Below are 19,696 nucleotides of genomic sequence, written 5' to 3' on the forward strand. Positions count from 1 at the left end.
CATTCCCACAGGAAACAGAAGTTGTTGGAGAAGTAATTGTCAAGACTTGGCTGGAGCAGAAGGGAGGAGGTTAGCAGTAACAAAGACTTGAGTGGGCTTCTGTCTTGAAAAACTTCCTCATGGATGTCCCTTCTTGCTCCTTTATCAAATACAGGGGTTTCAGATTATTTCTGTGCAAGGAAAGGATGAAGGCAGCAGTGTGAGGTACCCAGGCAGTAGAAGGTGTCTCAAGCTCAGTCTGAGAGAGGATTTTGGAGAAAGAGACAAAATAAAATAGAATCTTAAGGAGAGAGCAGTGACATTTACATTATGGAGGAGTTCAGCCTAAGTAAACAAGTCTGTGAAACTATGAAGATAAAAGAGCATTATCCCCATCCCTACCCCAGAAAGGCAGTGGTTTTCAAATAAATTTGAAAATTTACAATTGGAGTGCTGTTCGTGAATGATCCCAGCAAAACAGGGGTTATACCTGAAATCTGAAAGGCTGAGCTGCTTGCAGAAAGGCTACCTCCTGCATTTTAAGAGGGTAGGTATTCTAAGATAATGCCCATCTCTATATATGGGCTCCAAATTCCCAGCATTTCCTTTAAAACCAGTATAAAATAAGTGATCCTGTGGAGCACTTTCCTGCACATATGTTTTTGAGAAATAAATATGATGACCACTGACATAGATGTGCTTGAAACCATAACATTTTCTAATCGTTTTAAGTTTTAATGCAAGTTTAATAAAGACTCATAAAAGAATCATGCTCTCTTTAATCGATTGCAAATGCTTATAATTACCCTGAGGCTGTTTTCAGCTGCTTGATGACTATAATATTCTCAAGTCTGTCTCCAGACAGTCTTAAAACTGTTTATTACTCATCTGGCTCTTTGCCAGCTTCCTGTACTCATTTGCTTCACTGTGCCTCAATAAACATGTAATTAATTCAAGCTTATTACTGAACCTTTTTTTTTTTTCCATTAGTATTTATTACGTCATTCAGATGAGGAAAGGAGCATTAATTTTCATCTGTGTAACTTTAGTGTGTCAGGTGAGAACTTCTGTCACAACTTGCATTTACTGATTGACTTTACCACTGCAAATTGAGTATATCATTTGGGCGACCCTAAAATGATTCAACTTCTGAATTATTCTATAAAATTTCTCTAGTGGAAAAGTGGGCATGCTTCTACTTTTCAGCCCCAGAACACTTGGAGGTGTGTATTGCAGGAGCTATAAGGGAATATGTAAGAAGATAAGAGAGTGTTTGTCACTCCCTCATGCTGCAGTCCTTAGGGAGGGAATGGGCAAAGCGTTCAAAGGTTTTGCCTGACCGTCCTGTCTTGTGTTAGCAAGCTGGGGCCAAAATAAAACTGTAGGTGTTCTCCCAATATCTGTGCAGTGGGAAAACTCTGTGAATTAGGTGTTATTTTGAGGTTTTGCAGAGGTACAAGATTTAATTTGTAGATGCAGCCTGCATCAGAAGAACGGTGATTTATTTAAAGAATAATTGAATACCTGAAGCTTATACTGATATCTGCCACTGTTTGCTAAGTATTTTTCAACTCTCAAGACATTGCTGTGTCTTCTCAGAAGGATAAAATTAAGTCTGTAAGTTTATGATTTGGCGGCTAAATAAATGAACAGTAATCAAATTAGGAAACTTTTGAGAGAAGTAATTTTTGCACGTGGAATTGAAGAAATTATATAACCATTGGGGAAAAAAAAGCATTAATTTGGGACAATAACATTGTAAATATCAGTTAATATCATAGATTAAAAAGAAAACTTGTCTCTGAGAGTTTTAACCAGTCAAGGAAAAGAGGAAGCAGAGGGACAGGAAAGAGCTAGAAGGTACTTATAGCAGTATTCCTACATCTTAGTTTATCAGCTTCACTTTCATAGGTTATGTTCTTCACAGCACCAGTTCACTCATAAAATATTCCTTTTTCTCTACTGTAAAGTTTTAATCAACTGGCAATGTTCTTTAGGAAGAGATTGATGCAGAGTCAGAGAACAGTTTGTCCTAAGGAAGTTTATAACACACATCAATCATGGAATGGCTTGGGTTGGAAGGGGCCTTAAGAACCATTCAGTTCCAGTACCCCCAGCAGGGACACCTCCACTACACCAGGTTTCTCAGAGCCTCATCCACCCTGACCTTGAGCACCTCCAGGGATGGGACATCCACAGCTGTGGGCAACCTGTGGCAGTGCCTTACCACCTTCATAGTCACAAATGTCTTCCTAATATCTAATCCAAATCATCCCTCTTTCCTTTTGAACACATTACTCCTTCTCCTATCACTATTGTTCCTGGGCTGGAGTCCCTCTCTGGTCCTCCTGTAGCCTCCCTTCAGGTACTGGAAGGTTGTTATGAGATCTTCACACAAGTTTCTCCTCTGCAGGTTGAACCCCAACTTTCTCAGCCTGTCAAATATTCACAAATTATTCACTGCAAGGACATTCTCTTTGTTGTTCTTTACTCCATCTCCCTGGAAGGAGATGTACAGTTCCTCATGCTCATGAGAACCAGCAGGGAGTAGCAGTGACTTACAGGGAGAGCTGGTGAATTGTACAGACTTATAAAAAAAATTAAATATATATATAGTTGCTATTTAATAAAGACTTTTATCTACACAGAAATATAAAGTTCTGTCGTACAGCATTTACACATAATTTTTAAAGTTTAGCATGATTTGAAGGCGCTAGGCAGGGAAAATTCATTTCTTTGCAAGAGGTTATTTCACTCAAAGGTAACCCATAGAAGCCTTTTGGAAATCTCTAATGTTAACTGTAGCCAAAAGGGAATTGAATGAAGAGATAGAAAGCAGGTTATATAGTCAAAAGTACATGGATAGAATATATTGCCATGTCAGCCTTCACAAGTGATCACAATCTGACTTCCTTTCTATTTTTTAAGAAGTTCCAGTGACAGCAAATACTCTGAAGGATTAGTTCTAGCTTCATTCTTATTTATCTTTTTTTATTCTTTGCTTTTTTCCTCTTTGTTTCCAGTTAAAAAAAAAGGAAAAAAGAAACTCAAAGGAAGCATCTTGTGTCAACCCTCAGTAAGGTTCAAAACTGAAGTCATGCAGGATTTGAAACCTGTAACTGTTCATATCTTTCCCCCAACACAGATTCAGCTGCTCAAGACTATTTGTATTGATTTTTCCTATTTAAAGGATAATTTCTAATAACTCATAATGTGACACAAATGTAACTAATGTAAATGACATTTGAATGAAGCTTTAAAATAGGGATTATATAGACGTTTCACTGGTCCTAAAATAGTTCATATCAAACAACAAAAATTGAAATCACCTGCTTATATTTTAATTTGAAATGGAAATGTCTTCAAAAAAAGAAAAAAGTATACAAGAGTATTTTTTTATTTTTCTCAGTTCAGTGATACTAAAAAACTTGAGACAAATTGTCTTCTTTTTTATGTGTAAAATTTCAGAAAATTGCAAATGAGGGGGGAAAAGACCCCAGTCATTTGTGCCATTTACAAATGTTCAGCTTCTCCCAAGATATATGTCCACTTCTTAAGTTGCAGAAATTCTGATAATATAAATGAGATGTTGTACGTAATTAAACATTTTGGCTTGAATTTATTTCCCATGAGTTTGAACTACTGCTATATTCCCTGAAGTTAGATCATCCAGCTGAAATTGCTCAGGTAACTGGTCCTTCTTAGTTCCAAAATGATAATATGAAAGAGCTGAGTTGATTTTTTTTATAATTAATTTTAGTTTGGAGGTACAACAAATTGTATAGAAGGTGGTTAATGTGAGGGAATCCCACTGCTGTGAAAGTAAAATGAAGGACTGTTACTCAATCATCCTGTTAAATTGTTGTTTTCCTCTGTCTGGATCTTAACCATGTTAATAGAGATCAGCATTTGCCCAGGAAAGCAAGCACTTTGCCCAGTTCTTTACACTGAGCAGGGGCACCATCAGAGTCCAGCTGGAGCTGCACACCTCCCTAGCGTACAGGGCATTACCACAGTTAATAGTTGCTGTCATGTTAGCCAGTGTTGTGGAAGAAGGAAATCACTGTGGTAGATTGTAAAGCTATTCTTGATAAGAATTTGAACAGTGTTATTTGTTATACAGTGGCTTTTCTCATCATCTGTACAAATTAAGTGGTCTTTTGTGCAAATCAGCCAGTGAATATTTATGACAGGCACATTCACCTTTACCACCACAGCTGAATCAGTTGGTATTTATCAGCCAGATCCTCTGAGGAGAATGTTCTCACATCTGAAATGCCATCAGAGGGAAGATGAGCTAATGACTGTAAGCCAGGCTTGAGATAACAGAAGTGCACAGTGAGTGCCTTGTGATTTAGGTGGAAGACAATGATACAGGTGGATGGATTAGTTTATTACCATTAGTGAATAGTGCCATCTTTCTCATCTCCTGATAATAGTGTGAACTGAAAAAAAAAATGTATGAACTTTGCATCTACTTGTAGATGTTTCTTTTTAATAAGGGTGTAAGAGGTGCTTTAGCTTGTGAGTTATTTAATATTTGGCATTCATTTTATTCAAGTTATAAGATCTTCACTGCATATGCATCCTGGTATTCCTGTATGAGATGCCTGAAAACCAGCATATTTTGTTCTAGGATGCCCTGATCATTAGACTTTCTCAGAATGGATTAGGGGACTTGCTCCCTCTGTATAAAACAGAGATGGCAAAGGAAAGTTATGGGGGGCCAGAGAGAACAAAAAAAGTGAGATGAGATCTGTTCCTGTGATTAAACAAAGCCTCGTGCAAGAATCATAGAATGTTCTGAGTTAGAAAGGACCCACAGGCTCATTGATGTCCCAGTCCTGGTCCTGCTCTGAACAGCCCCACAAGTAACACCATGTGCCTGAGCTTTTCCACTAAATGGTTCTTATGGTTTATGTTAAGTCTGAGTGCTCCTGCCAGGCTGCCCATTTAAGAAAATTTAGACCCAGAGCCTGTGAAGGGCACTTTTCCTGAGCATGTTCTGTATTTAAGATACTCACATGTTTCTTGTGCTTTCTTCAGTGCCAAAAAGATTGTTCAGTGAGAAGAACGTTTGTGAGTTCATGCTTCATTCCCTAAATGCTCTCTTAGGTCAGAATACATGGTAGCTGACACAATAATGACAAGTTTGGTGAAGCTGTCACCTGAATTCAGATCTCAGGTGGAGCAGTGTTATGCTGAGTACCTGCAATTGAATATATCAGCCAGGTCTGCAGAGCTTCAGAGGCTCTGGGCCTGGAGCTCTCCTCTGCAGGATGCTCTGCATGTGCACCTCAGCTGTGACCACAGCCAGGCTGGTGTGCCCAGTGCCAGACCAGCTGTGCACCAGCAGTGCCGGCCAGGAGACCTCCCTGTAGACCTCTGCCTTGTGACATGGTTATGTATGCCCAGGAAGGACATTTCCAACAGAGGCCTTGATAAATTTTGTTTGCTTTGTTTATTAGCATTTCCAAGTCAACTTCACAGCCTCTTAATTTGAGTTGTGGTTATAAGGAGAATGTTTGGGAATGCTTCTTTTAAATTACCAGCCTGGTTTAACCCTATAAGTGATGCTGACTACAGAGGGGTACTGTGTTCTTGTGCACACATGAGTAGACTGGAAGTGATGGCTGTTCAGTAAAAAACAGAAAATGCGATACTAAATAATAGTGGCATTGAGCTGGGAGAGGAGATAGCAACTTTGGCTTCAGCATTGATTTGTCTCTTCATGCTAATTTTGGCTTTGATCACTAAGGAGGATGATTAATACTGGTGATAATGGGGAAACTCTTCTGAATTTCTGGCCACGACTGTGACTCATCTGATTTAAATAGAAAGTAGAAATGTGACTTCTGGCTGGGCAACAGGTTGGTTGGCTAGCAAATTCAGGGCAAGAGACACCTGTGTTCCAGACATGAACAGTCTTGTGTCTCCTCAGTAAAACCATCTGTGCCACAGGTTGCTTGCCAGATTTTTCTGCAGAAGGAGTCTATCTATTAGAAAGATGATTCCACAGTTTGGTGTGGATATGTGCCACTTGCAGACAATCCACGCAGGAAAGATAATGCTGCCCATTCAGTGGCAGCATCTGTTCTTTGGCACACACTTTGAATATGATCACTGCTAGTGACTCACTGCTAAAATAATGGAAGTACCATCATGATTTAAATAGCATTTAAATTGCAGGGTGCTTTTATGTGCTTTCTGCTGTTTCACAGCAGCAGGTGAGCACCACCAATACCTCCATTCTGCTAAGGGTAAGCTGAGGTATAACCAGAGTCTGTATTTATTTCCTGCCCATGTCTCTGTGTTGTACCAATGCCAAAGACAGAAGTAATAAAGAAGAAGTAGGAATCCTGGTTTGGTACATTTTCCATTAGAATGTTGGTGTTTTCCTAATAGCATATCACACAGAAGCAATACAGTTGGCACAGTCACCTAATAAATATAGAGAACTGTGGTGTTGTGTGGTCCCCAGGACGAGGTGAGAGATGAGAATTTGACTCCATGTTCTCAGAAGGCTGATTTATTATTCTATTCTATTCTAGGAATGATATACTAAAACTATACTAAAGAAAGAGAAAGTATACATCAGAAGGCTAAATAAGAATGATAATGAAAGCTTGTGACTGACTCTTCAGAGTCCAACACAGCTGATGGTGATTGGTCATTAATTAAAAACAATTCACATGGACCCAATCAAAGATGCACCTGTTGGTAAATGATCTCCAGACCACATTCCCAAGCAATCAGATAATTCTTTTTTTCATTCTTTTTTGAGGCCTCTCAGCTTCCCAGGAGAAAATTCTGGGCAAAGAGGATTTTTCAGAAAATGTCATGGTGACAGAGAACAAAACTGGATCTCTTTTGTTCCATCATTTAGTGAAGAATCAATATAATTGTTTCAATGTTTATATGCAGATCTTCATGGCAAAAAAACCTATTTGATCCTATAATCTGACTTGTGGGTCAATGCAGAATATCAGTCAATAACTCCAGTGTGTTTATAAATCCAGATCAAATGGAATTATGTTCTTGTTTTGAAAAAGGACCAATGAAACTTTGTTTAGAGGTTCCTGCTCACCTGTTCTGGTGCCAGAAAATACATGGATTTATGAGACAGATTTTAGATCATTACAAAGGCATTCATAGCCTAAGTAAATTTTCCTCCTGGTATTTTGACAGCATATTTAGATCCTGTCTACATATGCTCCTTGTGCTTCAGTGATTTTGACTTCAACCAATCAGTTTTATCCATTATATGATTTAATTAGTCTGGATCCTGAGTAATCCTCAGAGTGTGTAAGCCTCAGGAACTTTAGAATGAAGGGGTTAAAGTAGAAAGAATTTATTGTATCATTTGCATAAAACTAGACATATTTGTAGCACTTCAAATAATCTTGTTGGTATTTAAAGTGCCAAAAATTTCTAACATCTCTGATTAGATTGAATCTAATTTTCCTGATTTAGATATTAAATAGAAGCTGTAATTAGTATCTGATTCTCTTATGGAACTTTATTTTTAGGGCATGCATGTATTTTATTCACAGTTAAACCATCCTACAAGTGTTTAGTAAAACTGATATTTTGGCAGTGTCTAGAGAGTGAAGTTTTGGTGATCAATGTCTAACATAATAGCCTAAATGCCTAAAATACCATTTCTTTCCAGTTCATGGTATTTTGGAGCTCTAGACAGAAGACCCAGCTTGGTGACTGTAATGGACTTCCAGGACTAACCCTGTTGAATTACTCTTGTTTATAAACTGTTGTATGGCTATTTCTTCTTCATTTGAAGCATCTCAGTAAACTGGTGCTGGAGGAGGACAGCACCATATTTTGTAATTTTGTCTAGTTAGTTGATCTCTGATGGTGATGCAGGCAGGGCATTTGTTGTCCTGTGCAGACTGAAGTTGGTTTTCCTGATATTACTGTTTGTGGCACCCCACATAAGAAGAGCAGGGGAAGTCAGTAGGTCAGGACAAAAGATCTGAGTAGCCAAGCTGTTGTGAAAGTCTAATTGGAAGCTTTCTCAACTGTCTCATGCAGACACATAAGAAGCCTGTAGCTTCAGGTCTGACCATTCCCCCGGAAAATGAGTGATTGAGACAAGCAAATTCTGAGGAATTCCCTCAGAGGCTGCATCTAAGAGAGACCAGATTGAGTATTCTAATGGGAGAAATATTTTCCGGTGGATTTTAACCACAAATGCCCTCCTAAACCTGAGGAACCTTGAAATGTTTCTTCAGAAATTTCTGTTTATGTGGCATTACTGATTTCCTTTCTTTTTCTCTTTTCCCTTTCCCATAGTGTGTGTTTCAGCTAGTGTGTGTCGTGTTGACTGCAGGGCTGCTTCTTTCTCCCCTAACTGAGAGCAGTTGGGTGTGTGGGAGGCTTGCATGCCAGGAGGGAAGAAAGGATGTCCTGCTGAGTGTCCTCTGGGACAGCAGGTCAGAGTGACTGCTGGAGGGGGAACAGTCACCTTAGGCAACTGCTGGCTTAGCTCCTGAAAACGGATTGAGAATCTTCAGTGGTGACGAGGGGTCAGATAGTGAGGCTGAAGGGATTTTTCCTGAGGTCCAGGAGGCCCTGATCCGACTTGTGAAGTTATTGAATGATTTTAATTTTCAAACATAAACACTGGAGTTTTAGTTAAAGCCATCCAAAAGAGCAAAAGGAAAGAAAAAGTCAAGCATGCTTGTGGGATTCAGTGCTGGAAAAGTCCCTTCCAGAGGCTTAGGCCAGCTAGAGGCAGCATAACAGTGTGAAGAGTGCCCAGACGTTTCAGTTTGGTAGACTATAAATATAGTACAACAGGTAGTAAACTCAGTCAGCATTTTGCTGATCAAGTCTTCCTTTCTAAGTCATTCTTAAAGAGGGCTTTACCCAGAGTGAGCCAAAAAAGCTCTACAGGAGCAGTTTGCTGGGTAAATTTTACTGAACTCAGCCAGTGGTATCAGATGAGAGCAGGCAGTATCATTGCAACAACTGTACATGTGGCTTTTGTTTTTGAAGAACATAAATAGTTGTGAAGTTTAAAGCAATAGTAAGACTTATTGGCAAGTGAACCACCCAAGTTTCACTTAGATACATCAAGCTACATAGTGTGGATAACATAATTTTGAGTTTCACAAAAGAAAACAATCTCCTTCCTGCCTTTCTTATCCTCAGTTGTCCTCCAATAACCCTTGCCTGAAGGAAGAATTGTTTATGATGGCCACCATGGTCTCATTGCCATATATGGATTTTAGTGTCAAAGTCCTTTAAGAAAGATTAGGACCAAGTGTGATGGTTGAATGGCCAAATTAGGAAAATTTCCAAAAGTGTTTGTAGATTTGTTTTCTAATGGCTGTTTTGGACAGTAGCTGTTGTGTGGCCATTCTTTCTCCTGTCGTAGTACTTTAAGAACTGCAATGAGCATAGCTCAGGAAGAGGTTTAATGAATATTAAGGGAAAGCCTGTAGGGATCTACCTGACATAAAGTTTCTGTGAGATAAATGGAACAGTTACTTGTGTCTTTTTTTCCACTTACCAATTAACATCTTGTTTACCTTCTGCTTTTTCTAGATATCCGTGGAATACAAGAATTTTTAGACAAAGTATCTCAACAGGGAATGGATGTAGCATTACAGAAAGTAGAAAACAACATCAATAAAATGATCACGGGGCTCTTTGCCTCTATGAGAATAGAAGAACTGAACCGCTACCGGGATACCCTGAGACGGGCCATTCTCATCATGAACCCTTCCACAGCCAAATCATTCCTGACAGAGGTATGTCCTTTAATGACAGGTTAGCTTCTTGTTTTGCTGACCAAGACCACAGTGGCCTGTCAAAAAGTGTAGTTTATTTGACTTCATAATGGTAATAAAAATAAACTCAGGTAAGGCCCCCCAAGTAAAAGTTTAAATATTCTCTATTCAAAGATCAGCATGCAAGGGTGTTTATTCATGTTCCTAAATGTGCATGTACATTTAAAGAGAGACCGCATGCTGCATGAGCAAAAGCATTTAGGAAAAATGCAGAAGAATTGTCCCTCAGGCTTCTGTTTGAACCTCAAAGGTACTGTATTGGCATTGTGACCCCCACTACTGAAATATTTACAGCTGAAACTTTTATTATTTAGAGAAGTAACATGTGTTTGTGGATAAAATGTGTTTATCTAATTGAAATTGTATTCTTTTACATAAAATGATGTTGATCATGTTCTCTTTTGTACCACTGAATAGTAGTAAGAAGTAATGGAATATATGGAAGATTTGATTTGCATGAAGACTTTGAGATGATAGTCTAAAGTCATAGTTTCAAGTAATATGGATCAGATTTTCAAAAGGTTCTTAGGGATTTAGAGACAGAAGACCTGCACATTGCATTTGACTATAAGTTGTGCAATCTTTTTAAATGAGTGGCATGGTTCTTTTTACATGTCACTGTGCTGTTTCAAATGAGGCTTTGTATGCATGTATATTCTTCATCATCAACCAGAGCTTAAAAATCTCTGTTTTGTTCCATAGAAATACACTTTCTCTCTTAAATAATTTCTTTGGATCTGTTTTTAACTTCCTTTACTTTTCTTCTGTACTTTGCTATTACCTTGGTCTTGAGAAATTCAAGCTTAAAATCTACTTCTGGATAAAAAGTACTGTGTATCCAGTCTGAAGTGAATGCCTTTTAGAAACATTAGCTAGAAGTTGGCTTTCTTGGTTTCTTTTTTAAAATTTTGTTTGCCCTTGGTTTGTTTTGGCTGGGTGTTTCACTGTCCTTGTTACACACTTGAAGTTTGCTAATTCTGAGTAATGAGGGTCTGCTGCTCTATCTAAATGTGTGTTGTACTTCATAAGGTTTAAAAAATTTGTGGCCATATTTAGATTGTTCTGCAGTGTTTTCATCACCCATGTCACAAGTGTTTTATTTTTTGGTAAGATGCATTATGAGATTTCACATTGCAAGCTGAAGAAGAATAGCTGGGGGCTCAAACTACTATAACTCAGCAAAACAAAACTCCTGCTTTGTCCTTACAGAGAAACACTCTTTTAAAAAAAAGATACATTTTATATATTTTTTTTTCATACTTGGGCATAGTAACAAAGTCATTGTCATCTTTTGAAGGCGTTGCCAAGAAAGTAAACAATTTACTTTAGCGTTCTTACTTTGGCACTGGCCACTCAAGACTCCAAAAATCAAAACACCAGTAAAAAAACAACTAAACCAAATCCGTAATCCCCCTCCCTCCAAAACAATTCCTACGTTAAACACCAAAAAAATCCTAAAAACCAAAAGACTCATACTGTTTCTCCTTTTCTGGAGTCTGTATGTCTACCAGAGAAGATCATTATCTTCTTTTGCAACTGTGGTTCAAAGACTCTCACGTCAGCTCCATTTTGCAGGTTTTTTCCAGGATAGCAGCATTTATTTGGAGTATATGTGACTGGTAGGAGAAGGAGCCTCTTAATAAGAAGAGTTACTCAAATAGAAATGTGATTATTGCCATAGCTTATTTATATTAGTGACAGGAAATGAACTAAACAAGTGAGCTCCAACACAAAGTCTTTGCACAAGAAGTTTGGAGAGGTTGCTTTTCCAATGGATATTCAAAACTGTTATTTTGAGTCAAACCAGCAGCTGTGCTATAGGGGAAAAGAAATTATAAAGCTCTATGGACTGCCAGTGGGCAAAGATATTCCCAAACCATTTAATGATCGTGCCGATTCCAAAACCTGTGCCTTGTGCATGATCAGTTTAGCTGGGAAATTCAGCATAACCTAGTGGATTCAGCATGTAAACCTTACGATTATAATAAGAAAAAACTGCATGTGCAGAAAAGCCCTTGGGCTTTTTCTGCCCAATAGAAGCTTTTGGCTGCCTCGCTGGATTCAGCTGTCTGCTTCTCTCCCCAGACCTCACATAATCTCTGCTGCTTGGTCCCTTCTTAGATGACTGCTCTGGCTGAACCCTGTCATTGTTTAGCTGAGAAGAGGATTCATTCACTCTGCAACAGCTGTAGTAAGCGTGGTCTTGATTACTATGCAAGTAACAACTATTGCAGAGTAAATAGTCAGACACTGGCCTGTGTAAATAAGCAGTCTGTAAACTGGAGTTTGCTTGTGTAGAATTTATCTTTGTTCAGACTCTTTGAAATTCTGTGTTTAAAATCTTTTTCTTCTTTCTTTTTCTTTTTTTTTTTTTAAGCAGTATTGCTTTTTATGTTAGGCACTTCTTTCTCTCCACCTCTGCTATCTCTAGAGCTTGCAGAGAAGAGATCTGTACTTACACTCTTAATAAAATGGAGATTAAGAAGTAAATACACTTCTCTGGCTGTGGAAATAAAAGCCTGCCTTCTCTTTAAACACTATGTATTAATTTGCCCTCCATACAGTGTGGAAAGGCAGGAAGCTCTGGGAGCAAGTATCACAGTATTTCTCCTTTCTGGCTAAAGGATTAATGTGAAGTGAGAGGGAGGGGCCAGTCAGACTCCCAGATATCATTTTTTATCCTTTGAGCTGGAGATGGAGGAGCAGAGGGAAAAAAATTCTTCTGGAAAAGTGAAATTCACTGTGGCTAAGGAGTGCAGAGGTATGGAGTTAGCAGAGACTGACACCTCTCCACAGATGAGTTTGTGGCAGTAGGAAAATACTTTGGAAGGGGTATACTGGTGACTCGTTCAGTTTGGTTTTTTTCTGGTGAAATTCTTCTCTTCTCTCAAATAGCTGCCAGGTTCTCCACAGGTGAAGTAAATTTTTCCCACTGAAACTTTCATGATTACTAAATATCCTAGTCTTGCACAAAATTTGCTATTGCTATCTGATAGCACTGGTGAGGGATGTGAACTGTGTGTCAGTTTTTTGCTTTATATTTTGGGGTGGAGATTTTTTTTGCTCATGTTCTTCTGATTTGAGATGAATATGATAGATAGGAAAAGCCATGTAAGGGAAAAATAAGATGTCCTTAAATTAGATGTCTTTGTTAGCTTGGCATGACAACAAAATTCACGGGCTTCGAAAGTCAAGTGTGAGGAGTCTGAGTAGGAGCAGGATCAGGCCAAGAAAGTCAGGTGGCAACAGAGGTTCTGGGGATAGCAAAGCAAGTTTGAGAAGCAAGATTTTGGGAAGCAATACTTTAGGACACAAGCCAGATGTCCTCCACTGAGCCAAAATGCTGTCAGTACATCTCTGCTTTCAGGTTTTTTTCTGTTTAGCTAAGGAAGCTACCTTATCACTTGAGTGCAGAAATGTGAATGTGTTCTTCTGTGTTGTGACTTCAGGAGCTAATAACAGGACTACAAAGAAGGGACAATGCAACTAATTCATTCATTTATTTATAGAGGAAAAACTTCACACATTGAAAATGCAGTAAGCCATGTGTGAAAGAGCCCTAGCATCAGCCAGGGATTTTGATGGAATTTTGACAGGCAGGTTCTGTAAGGCCTTGGTGTAAGTGCTGAAGGAACTGCTGCCTCCAGCCTCCCCTCAGAGGAGGGATTACCAGCCCAGAAACCTCAGTCAATTTGACTGTGTATCTTCCTGCCCCTTGCAAGGTCCCTTCTCGTGCTTCTGCTGCAGGGGTTAGTGGCCTCTTACAAAGAGAAGTGAGAACATTTTTTGGCTGTGCAAGCAAGATTCAGCAGTTTATCTAGCAAAATTTTCAGAGCATTGCCAATGTGTAAAAGCCAACAAAGCTCTTTGAGGCTTGACAACCTCAAGCCATCAATGCAGTGAGCATTGACACTTCCCAGGTTGGAGAGTACCTCTCCTCAATTCACTCCACACTGCAGGGTTTGTGCAAATGAAAATATTTGCTATTTCTTATTGCAAAGGTTCCACTCTGCAGCACATTTGAAGTCACTGAACCCCATCATATCCAGACTTCAGTCATGCTGGAGATATTAAAACTGTTTACTGTTAAGCATCTATTAAAAGTTAAATTGATCTGCATGACAGAACTGGATTATAATTATTGAAAAGGTGTATTCAACAAAAATAGCTGCTGCCAAATCTTTGAGTTGCAGCAGATAAGTCCTGTGTGTTTGCCTGTGTGTATGTATTAAGTTTATTGCACTAACCTCTATAGGTACTATTTTATTTGTTTATATTTATTTTCAAAGAAAATTAAAATCATGTAGCGTTCGGCATTAGTATAATCTACTACACATGATTTTCAAAATAAATTTCCTTTTTTCTATCCCAGGCTAATGTGGGACAGTATTAAAATAAGATTACCTTGGATGAAAAGAAGCTACACTGCTACTTTCATGAATAAAAGAACTCTTTAAATGAAATGGTAAAATATACATGGAAAATAGAATTAAGCCTATAAATTAAGTACTGAGGAGTTCTTGCCATGTTGTGGGCAAGTGGAAAAAAAAGCAAAGAGTGTTTAAGGAGCAAATGTAATTTAAATTGCCTCATGTAATTGAACTTTCGGCATGCTTTTATTCATCGCTACTGTGAATAGAATGAGAAGTAACATTTATTCTGTGGAATGAGATTATTCCTGATAGCAAAAGCCCTGATTTTTATTGTATTTGATTGTTGTCTCTCTGTTGAAAATAACAGTTATTTTTAAATGTAATTATTTGAAAAAATACAGGGTTTTTTTTCATGTAATGACATAGTTGTTGTTTTACCAGATATTAGATCTGATCATGAAGCAAGTTGTGAATCTTTGAGATCTAAAGACAGGGATTTGCTTTAGTGTTACATAGTGCTCTAACCAGGCTTATTTCTTTAATCAACTTATTTACTGAGAATTAGGAAAATTTATTCAGCTTTTCCAAAAGGTTGATTCAGCCTTTGTGTGTCCAAAGTTCATGGTAACTTAGTCTTTTCTTTTTTTTTTTTTTGTTGATTTCCCCTCTTTAAAAAAAAAAATCTTATTTCATGATGGTTTTCTTTTTTATTTTACATGTATCCTAATGAAGACTAGGACAGAAGTCAGCTGTTTGTTTTCCTGTTTCTTTTTTCATTAATAAGGAAAGTGATTTTGCCTTTAGTCAAAAGCATGATAGACAGGTATCAGGTGAAGTGAATGAAGCTGAACATAGGAGTTAAGAATCTGATGCACCCGTGTGCCACTTCCACTGAAATCTGCAATGAAAATTCAGATGTTTCCAGTGGGAGCAGATGGCAATGATTTTTGTTCAGGTGGACAGAAAAGACACATAACAGGGAGAGGTAGAAGGCTCCTGATAAGTATCAAGGGCACATAATTCACATAACCTGCTGAGTTTGAAAGGACCCACAGAGGTAATCAAACCCAACTTCTGATTCTTCATGGGACACACCAAGTCAGACCGTGTGCCCAAGCATATTCTCTAAATGCTTCTTCATCTCTGTTGGGCTGGTGCTGTGATCACTTCCCTGGGGATCCTGTTTCAGTGCCCAAACACCTTCTGGGTGAAGAATCTTTTCCTGATATCCAGCCTAAACCTCCCCTGACACAACTTCAGGCCTTTCCCTTGGGTTTTGTCACTGGTGACCACAGAGAAGAGGTCAGTGCTTGCCCTTCCTCTTCCCCTCATGAGGAAGCTGTAACTGCAGTGAGATCTCCCCTCGGTCTCCTCCAGACTGAGCAGGCCAAGTCACCTCAGCCTTTCCCCATATGGCTTATTTTCAAGACCCTTCTTGATCTTCATAACCCTCCTTTGGATGCTCTCTAATAACATGTTCTTCTGTTTCTCCCTTGCCTGGCTGGTGATGCTGTGCCTGATGTCCCCCAGGACAAGGCTGGCCCTCCTGGCCACCAGGGCACTGCTGACCCATATTCAACTTGCCATCAGCCAGGACCCCAGGTCCCTTTCCTTGGCACTGCCTTCCAGCCTCTCATTCCCCAGTCTGCCCATAGATCCAGGGCTGCCCCATCCCAGGTGCAGAATCCAGCACTTTGCCCTATTGAGGTTCATATGGTTGGTCATTGCCCAGCCCTCTGATTCATCAAGGTCTCTCTGCCTTCGAGGGAGCCAACAGCTCCTGCCAGGTTTGCATTGCCTGTGAACTTACCTAGTATCCCTTCCAGTGCTGCATCCAAGTCATTCATGAAGATGTCACAGAGTCCATGGCCTGAGATGGAGCCCTGTGTAACACCCCTGGTGACAGGTCACCAGTCTGGTGTCACCCCGTTCACTGTGACCCTTTGAGCCTGACCAGCGAGCCAGCTGCTCACCCATCCCATGATGTGTTTATCCAACTGTGTGCTGGGCATTTTGTGTGGAAGGATCCTGTGAGAGACAGCATTGAAATCTTTACTGAAATCCAAAAATGTTGGTTTGCCTTGGTGTGTGTGCCACAGGCAGCAAGTATGTTCAGCAACAGGCATCATATTTGGATTGAGGAAATCCAGAGCAGGATTTTCTTCTGCTGCTGTGTGTGTCTCCATACCTGTGTACAGTGTATATGAGCTAAAAAGTAATATTCCTTTGCGTACATACGAACATTTTCTGCAACGATAAAAGTGTATTCATCTGCCACCTAAAACCCACACAGTGTTTTATGTTTTCAATTTAACTCTACTACCCAAACAGTTTCTTCTTGTCAAAGTAAAACAGAGTTTGGATGAGCAAGGATTTGCTCAGTTGAATTTGGCAATTGAACTGACCAATGATGGACTGGAAAAATACCCAGGTTTCATGGGAAGCCTGTTGGATTTCCAGTTCGGCTGAGGAGTGACTTGATGGTTTGTCACATGTATGAGTACATCACTCATACATGTGATAGCTGGTTGATATTTTCCCAAAAAGTAATGAAAAGAGTAATTCTTTATCACATTTACTGATGCATGATGCTTATGATGCATTAGATATGCAGCATAATTTGATTTTCAGCATTGTCTTTGTCGAAGTTTGTTCCTTATTACTGGGAATTTTTAAACAATCTTATTTACCTAAAACACAAGTCAGAAGTCTCTAAAAGAAAGAGTATTTCAGGCAGTTCCCTTTTAGACGGAAAGTGAAGAATCAGCAGCAGACATATGAACCTACTGCTGTTTTTATCTTCTTTTCCTATAATTTTATCATGAGTGTGTATGTTGATTAGATTTTATCTAGAAGTGATGGTCTTCAGAGGCCAAAATCAGATTTTTCAGTCAGTGACTGTTTGCTCCTTTTGTTTTCTTGTAATAAAGCTGAGTGCTCTCATCTTTGAGGTCATCTTTCTCACCTTAGTGTTTGAGCTTTTAGACCTGCACTGTCCTGGAGAGCATATTTGCCTTTTCTGAGTCCATTCTCTACCATTGCTTGCAATCAAATAAATCCTATTCATTGGACTCCACTGTAATTTGTTGTTGTTGTTGTTAATTACAAGGTTGAAAAATGTATATTTTTTTTCCTTCTTTCTCCAGCACTAAGCAAGAATTCATAACAAATTGAATTAAAGGCAAATTGAAATACAGACTAAAAGGATTTTTTTATTTTGTAGGATCTTAGAAATGTCTAGTAAAGGGATGTTCAAAAAATATGTTCAGAATGTCGAACCACTTAAACCACACTTTAAGTGACCTCCCTGACGTTTTTTTTAACCTGCAAGAAGGGGTCTTGGATTTAAGATTTTACATTTTAGACTTCACATTTCGGGGAAAATCTGAGCAAATTCTTGATTTATTGTGTAGTCCAATTCCTTGCCCTTTTATGCTCTTGCATCCTTGAATATAGGCCATCCAGCTGATGCCTGAATGACTGGATGAGAAAATGACTGGGTTTTATACAATCACTAGAGTGATGTTGGCTTAGATTTTATATGCACTTGCTTACCATAAGGTGAAAGTTCAAGGATAAAACATTTTAGTAACAAAACAATGAAAAAGAAAAGTCTCAGTGGTAAAATAAGTCAGCTTCAAAGGCACTGTATCATTTGCATCATTACTGAAACTGCAACCTGAAGCAATCCTTTCTGTTTGTGTGTTTTCAGGCATAGTAAAATTGAGTTTTGCAATGTAGTGTTGGGGTTCTTGGGACAGAATGCAGTGCTTGCTGCAGCCAAGGTCATTTATTTTGGTATATAAAATGAAGCAAAACCAGTTTGGGAAATCTATCCCAACACAGAGGGTCTACACATAGAAGATCAGGAGCTGGGGTCTGTCTGCAGGTCCTTTGCACTGATATGAAGTCTGGAACTAAGGCTGTGCCTTTCTGTTACTGAGAGGTAAGGCTCAGTATTGGTAGCCTGGAGCTCAGCTGGCACATTTGTGTTGGCTGTGAAGGTTGGTTGTTGTTTTTTTTGGTTTAGGTTGCTGATAACAGCAGCTGAAGAGAAGCAGCATGTGGATATATTTATCCTTCAATCAGCCATGCCTCACACGTGAGAAGTCAGGCCTGACTGATATTACAAGTCTGGTGATACCAATAGACCTTGTGAATTGTACCATGGTTCTCTAGGCTTTTACACCCTCACTGGGGTGTTGGTGGCATAAGGACACACTCACTGAAGTGTGTGTGCAAGGCCAAAATGTACAGAGCACTTGTGTGATTTACAGCATAAGAAAGTCACACCTTGTGTCTGCATTTTAATTATTTCAGTGTTTTCTTCATTCTGGCTGTGTGGTGTTTAGTGCTGTGGCCTGTATTACAGATAGATATTCACATGGTTGGTGGATATAGATAGTCACGTGGCTGGTTTCCATCCTGTGTCACGCTGTAGCACAATTGTGAAATACGTACCAGATCTACCTCTCTAGTGACAACAACAAAAGTTTTAGTGTGTTATTTTTTCTATAAAAACAAAACTTTGTTGATAAAACATACTCAAATTTGTTATGGAGATGTATGCAGGACAATATGACTATAATTGATGTGTGCCTTGTTGTCAGTACAAATATTTATGCTATCCGAATTTGGGTAGTTATATAATAAAATTTTAGTCATGGAATACAAAAAGAAAGAAACCCCACACTGTATGTAAGCTCTGACCAGCATTTGGTACTGAAAACAATAGTTAAACTGCTAGTGTGTTTGAGAGAAAAGAAGGGGAGCTTTAGTGATTAAGTACTGAGTAGAAGATGTATTATGTACTTTATGAGAATCTCATAATATTTGCTGTTGTGCAAACAACTGTTTGGTTATGCTCTCCTGTAATTGCTTTCTGTTTCTCTACATGGCTTTCAAAGACTCAGTAATTGACATCCTCTTCTTGGGCATCTTGCTGGGTATGCTGTTTCTGGACTAAAACAAATAACTGAGGGGCTGACCTCCCATGATCTTCAAAGATGTAATAATTATTTTCTTCTTCACTTTGTGTTGGCTATTCTTTGTTCTGCTTTCTTAAATTGCTATCATACTTAATTATATTCTCCTGTTGTCATACCAGCGATTTTAATTGGATGTGATAGTCTTGGTTACTGCTTATCCTTCCTCCCTGCTTTTATAGCCTTACTATAAACATCTCTGTTGTGTTCCTCTTGAGAGACAAATGTCTTCCCAAGGAGAGTAAATTGCTTCAACCAGCCAAACAGAGTAAATAAATTTAAAAAAAAAGAAAGCAAGCAAGCACATTAATGCAGCAAAGCTGTTACACACACATTGGTAGAGACAGTGTATTAAAGTGTGTATTTTCTACATAACTGAGGGTGGCTGATTCTTGTGTTATAAAAAGCCCACTCTGAACATCTGCAAAACTAATATGCAGTTGATTGCCATGGGATGAGTGTCTCTTTGAAATAAAATGACAGCTAGAGAGGATTAGTTTATAGTGGAGATAAGATCTGACAAAATTATTTCTAATCCAATCCTTTC

General features: G+C 38.8%; 1 protein-coding gene across 4 annotated transcripts in view; it reads left to right on the forward strand.

Moving 5' to 3' along the window:
* The window catches only part of GRID2 (glutamate ionotropic receptor delta type subunit 2), a 684,189-nt gene that overhangs the window by 403,396 nt on the left and 261,097 nt on the right, over window positions 1-19,696 (forward strand). For all 4 annotated transcript variants that reach the window (XR_010783485.1, XR_010783484.1, XM_066548056.1 and 1 more), the window contains exon 4: window positions 9,547-9,752. Coding sequence is in view for 2 of the 4 variants with exons in the window: in XM_066548056.1 (XP_066404153.1) it covers window positions 9,547-9,752 (206 nt within the window). In the remaining 2 variants the exon portion in view is untranslated. The remainder of the gene's footprint in view (window positions 1-9,546; window positions 9,753-19,696) is intronic.

The sequence above is a fragment of the Molothrus aeneus genome, chromosome 4 (assembly GCF_037042795.1).
Source record: "Molothrus aeneus isolate 106 chromosome 4, BPBGC_Maene_1.0, whole genome shotgun sequence".
Taxonomy (NCBI): Eukaryota; Metazoa; Chordata; class Aves; order Passeriformes; family Icteridae; genus Molothrus; species Molothrus aeneus.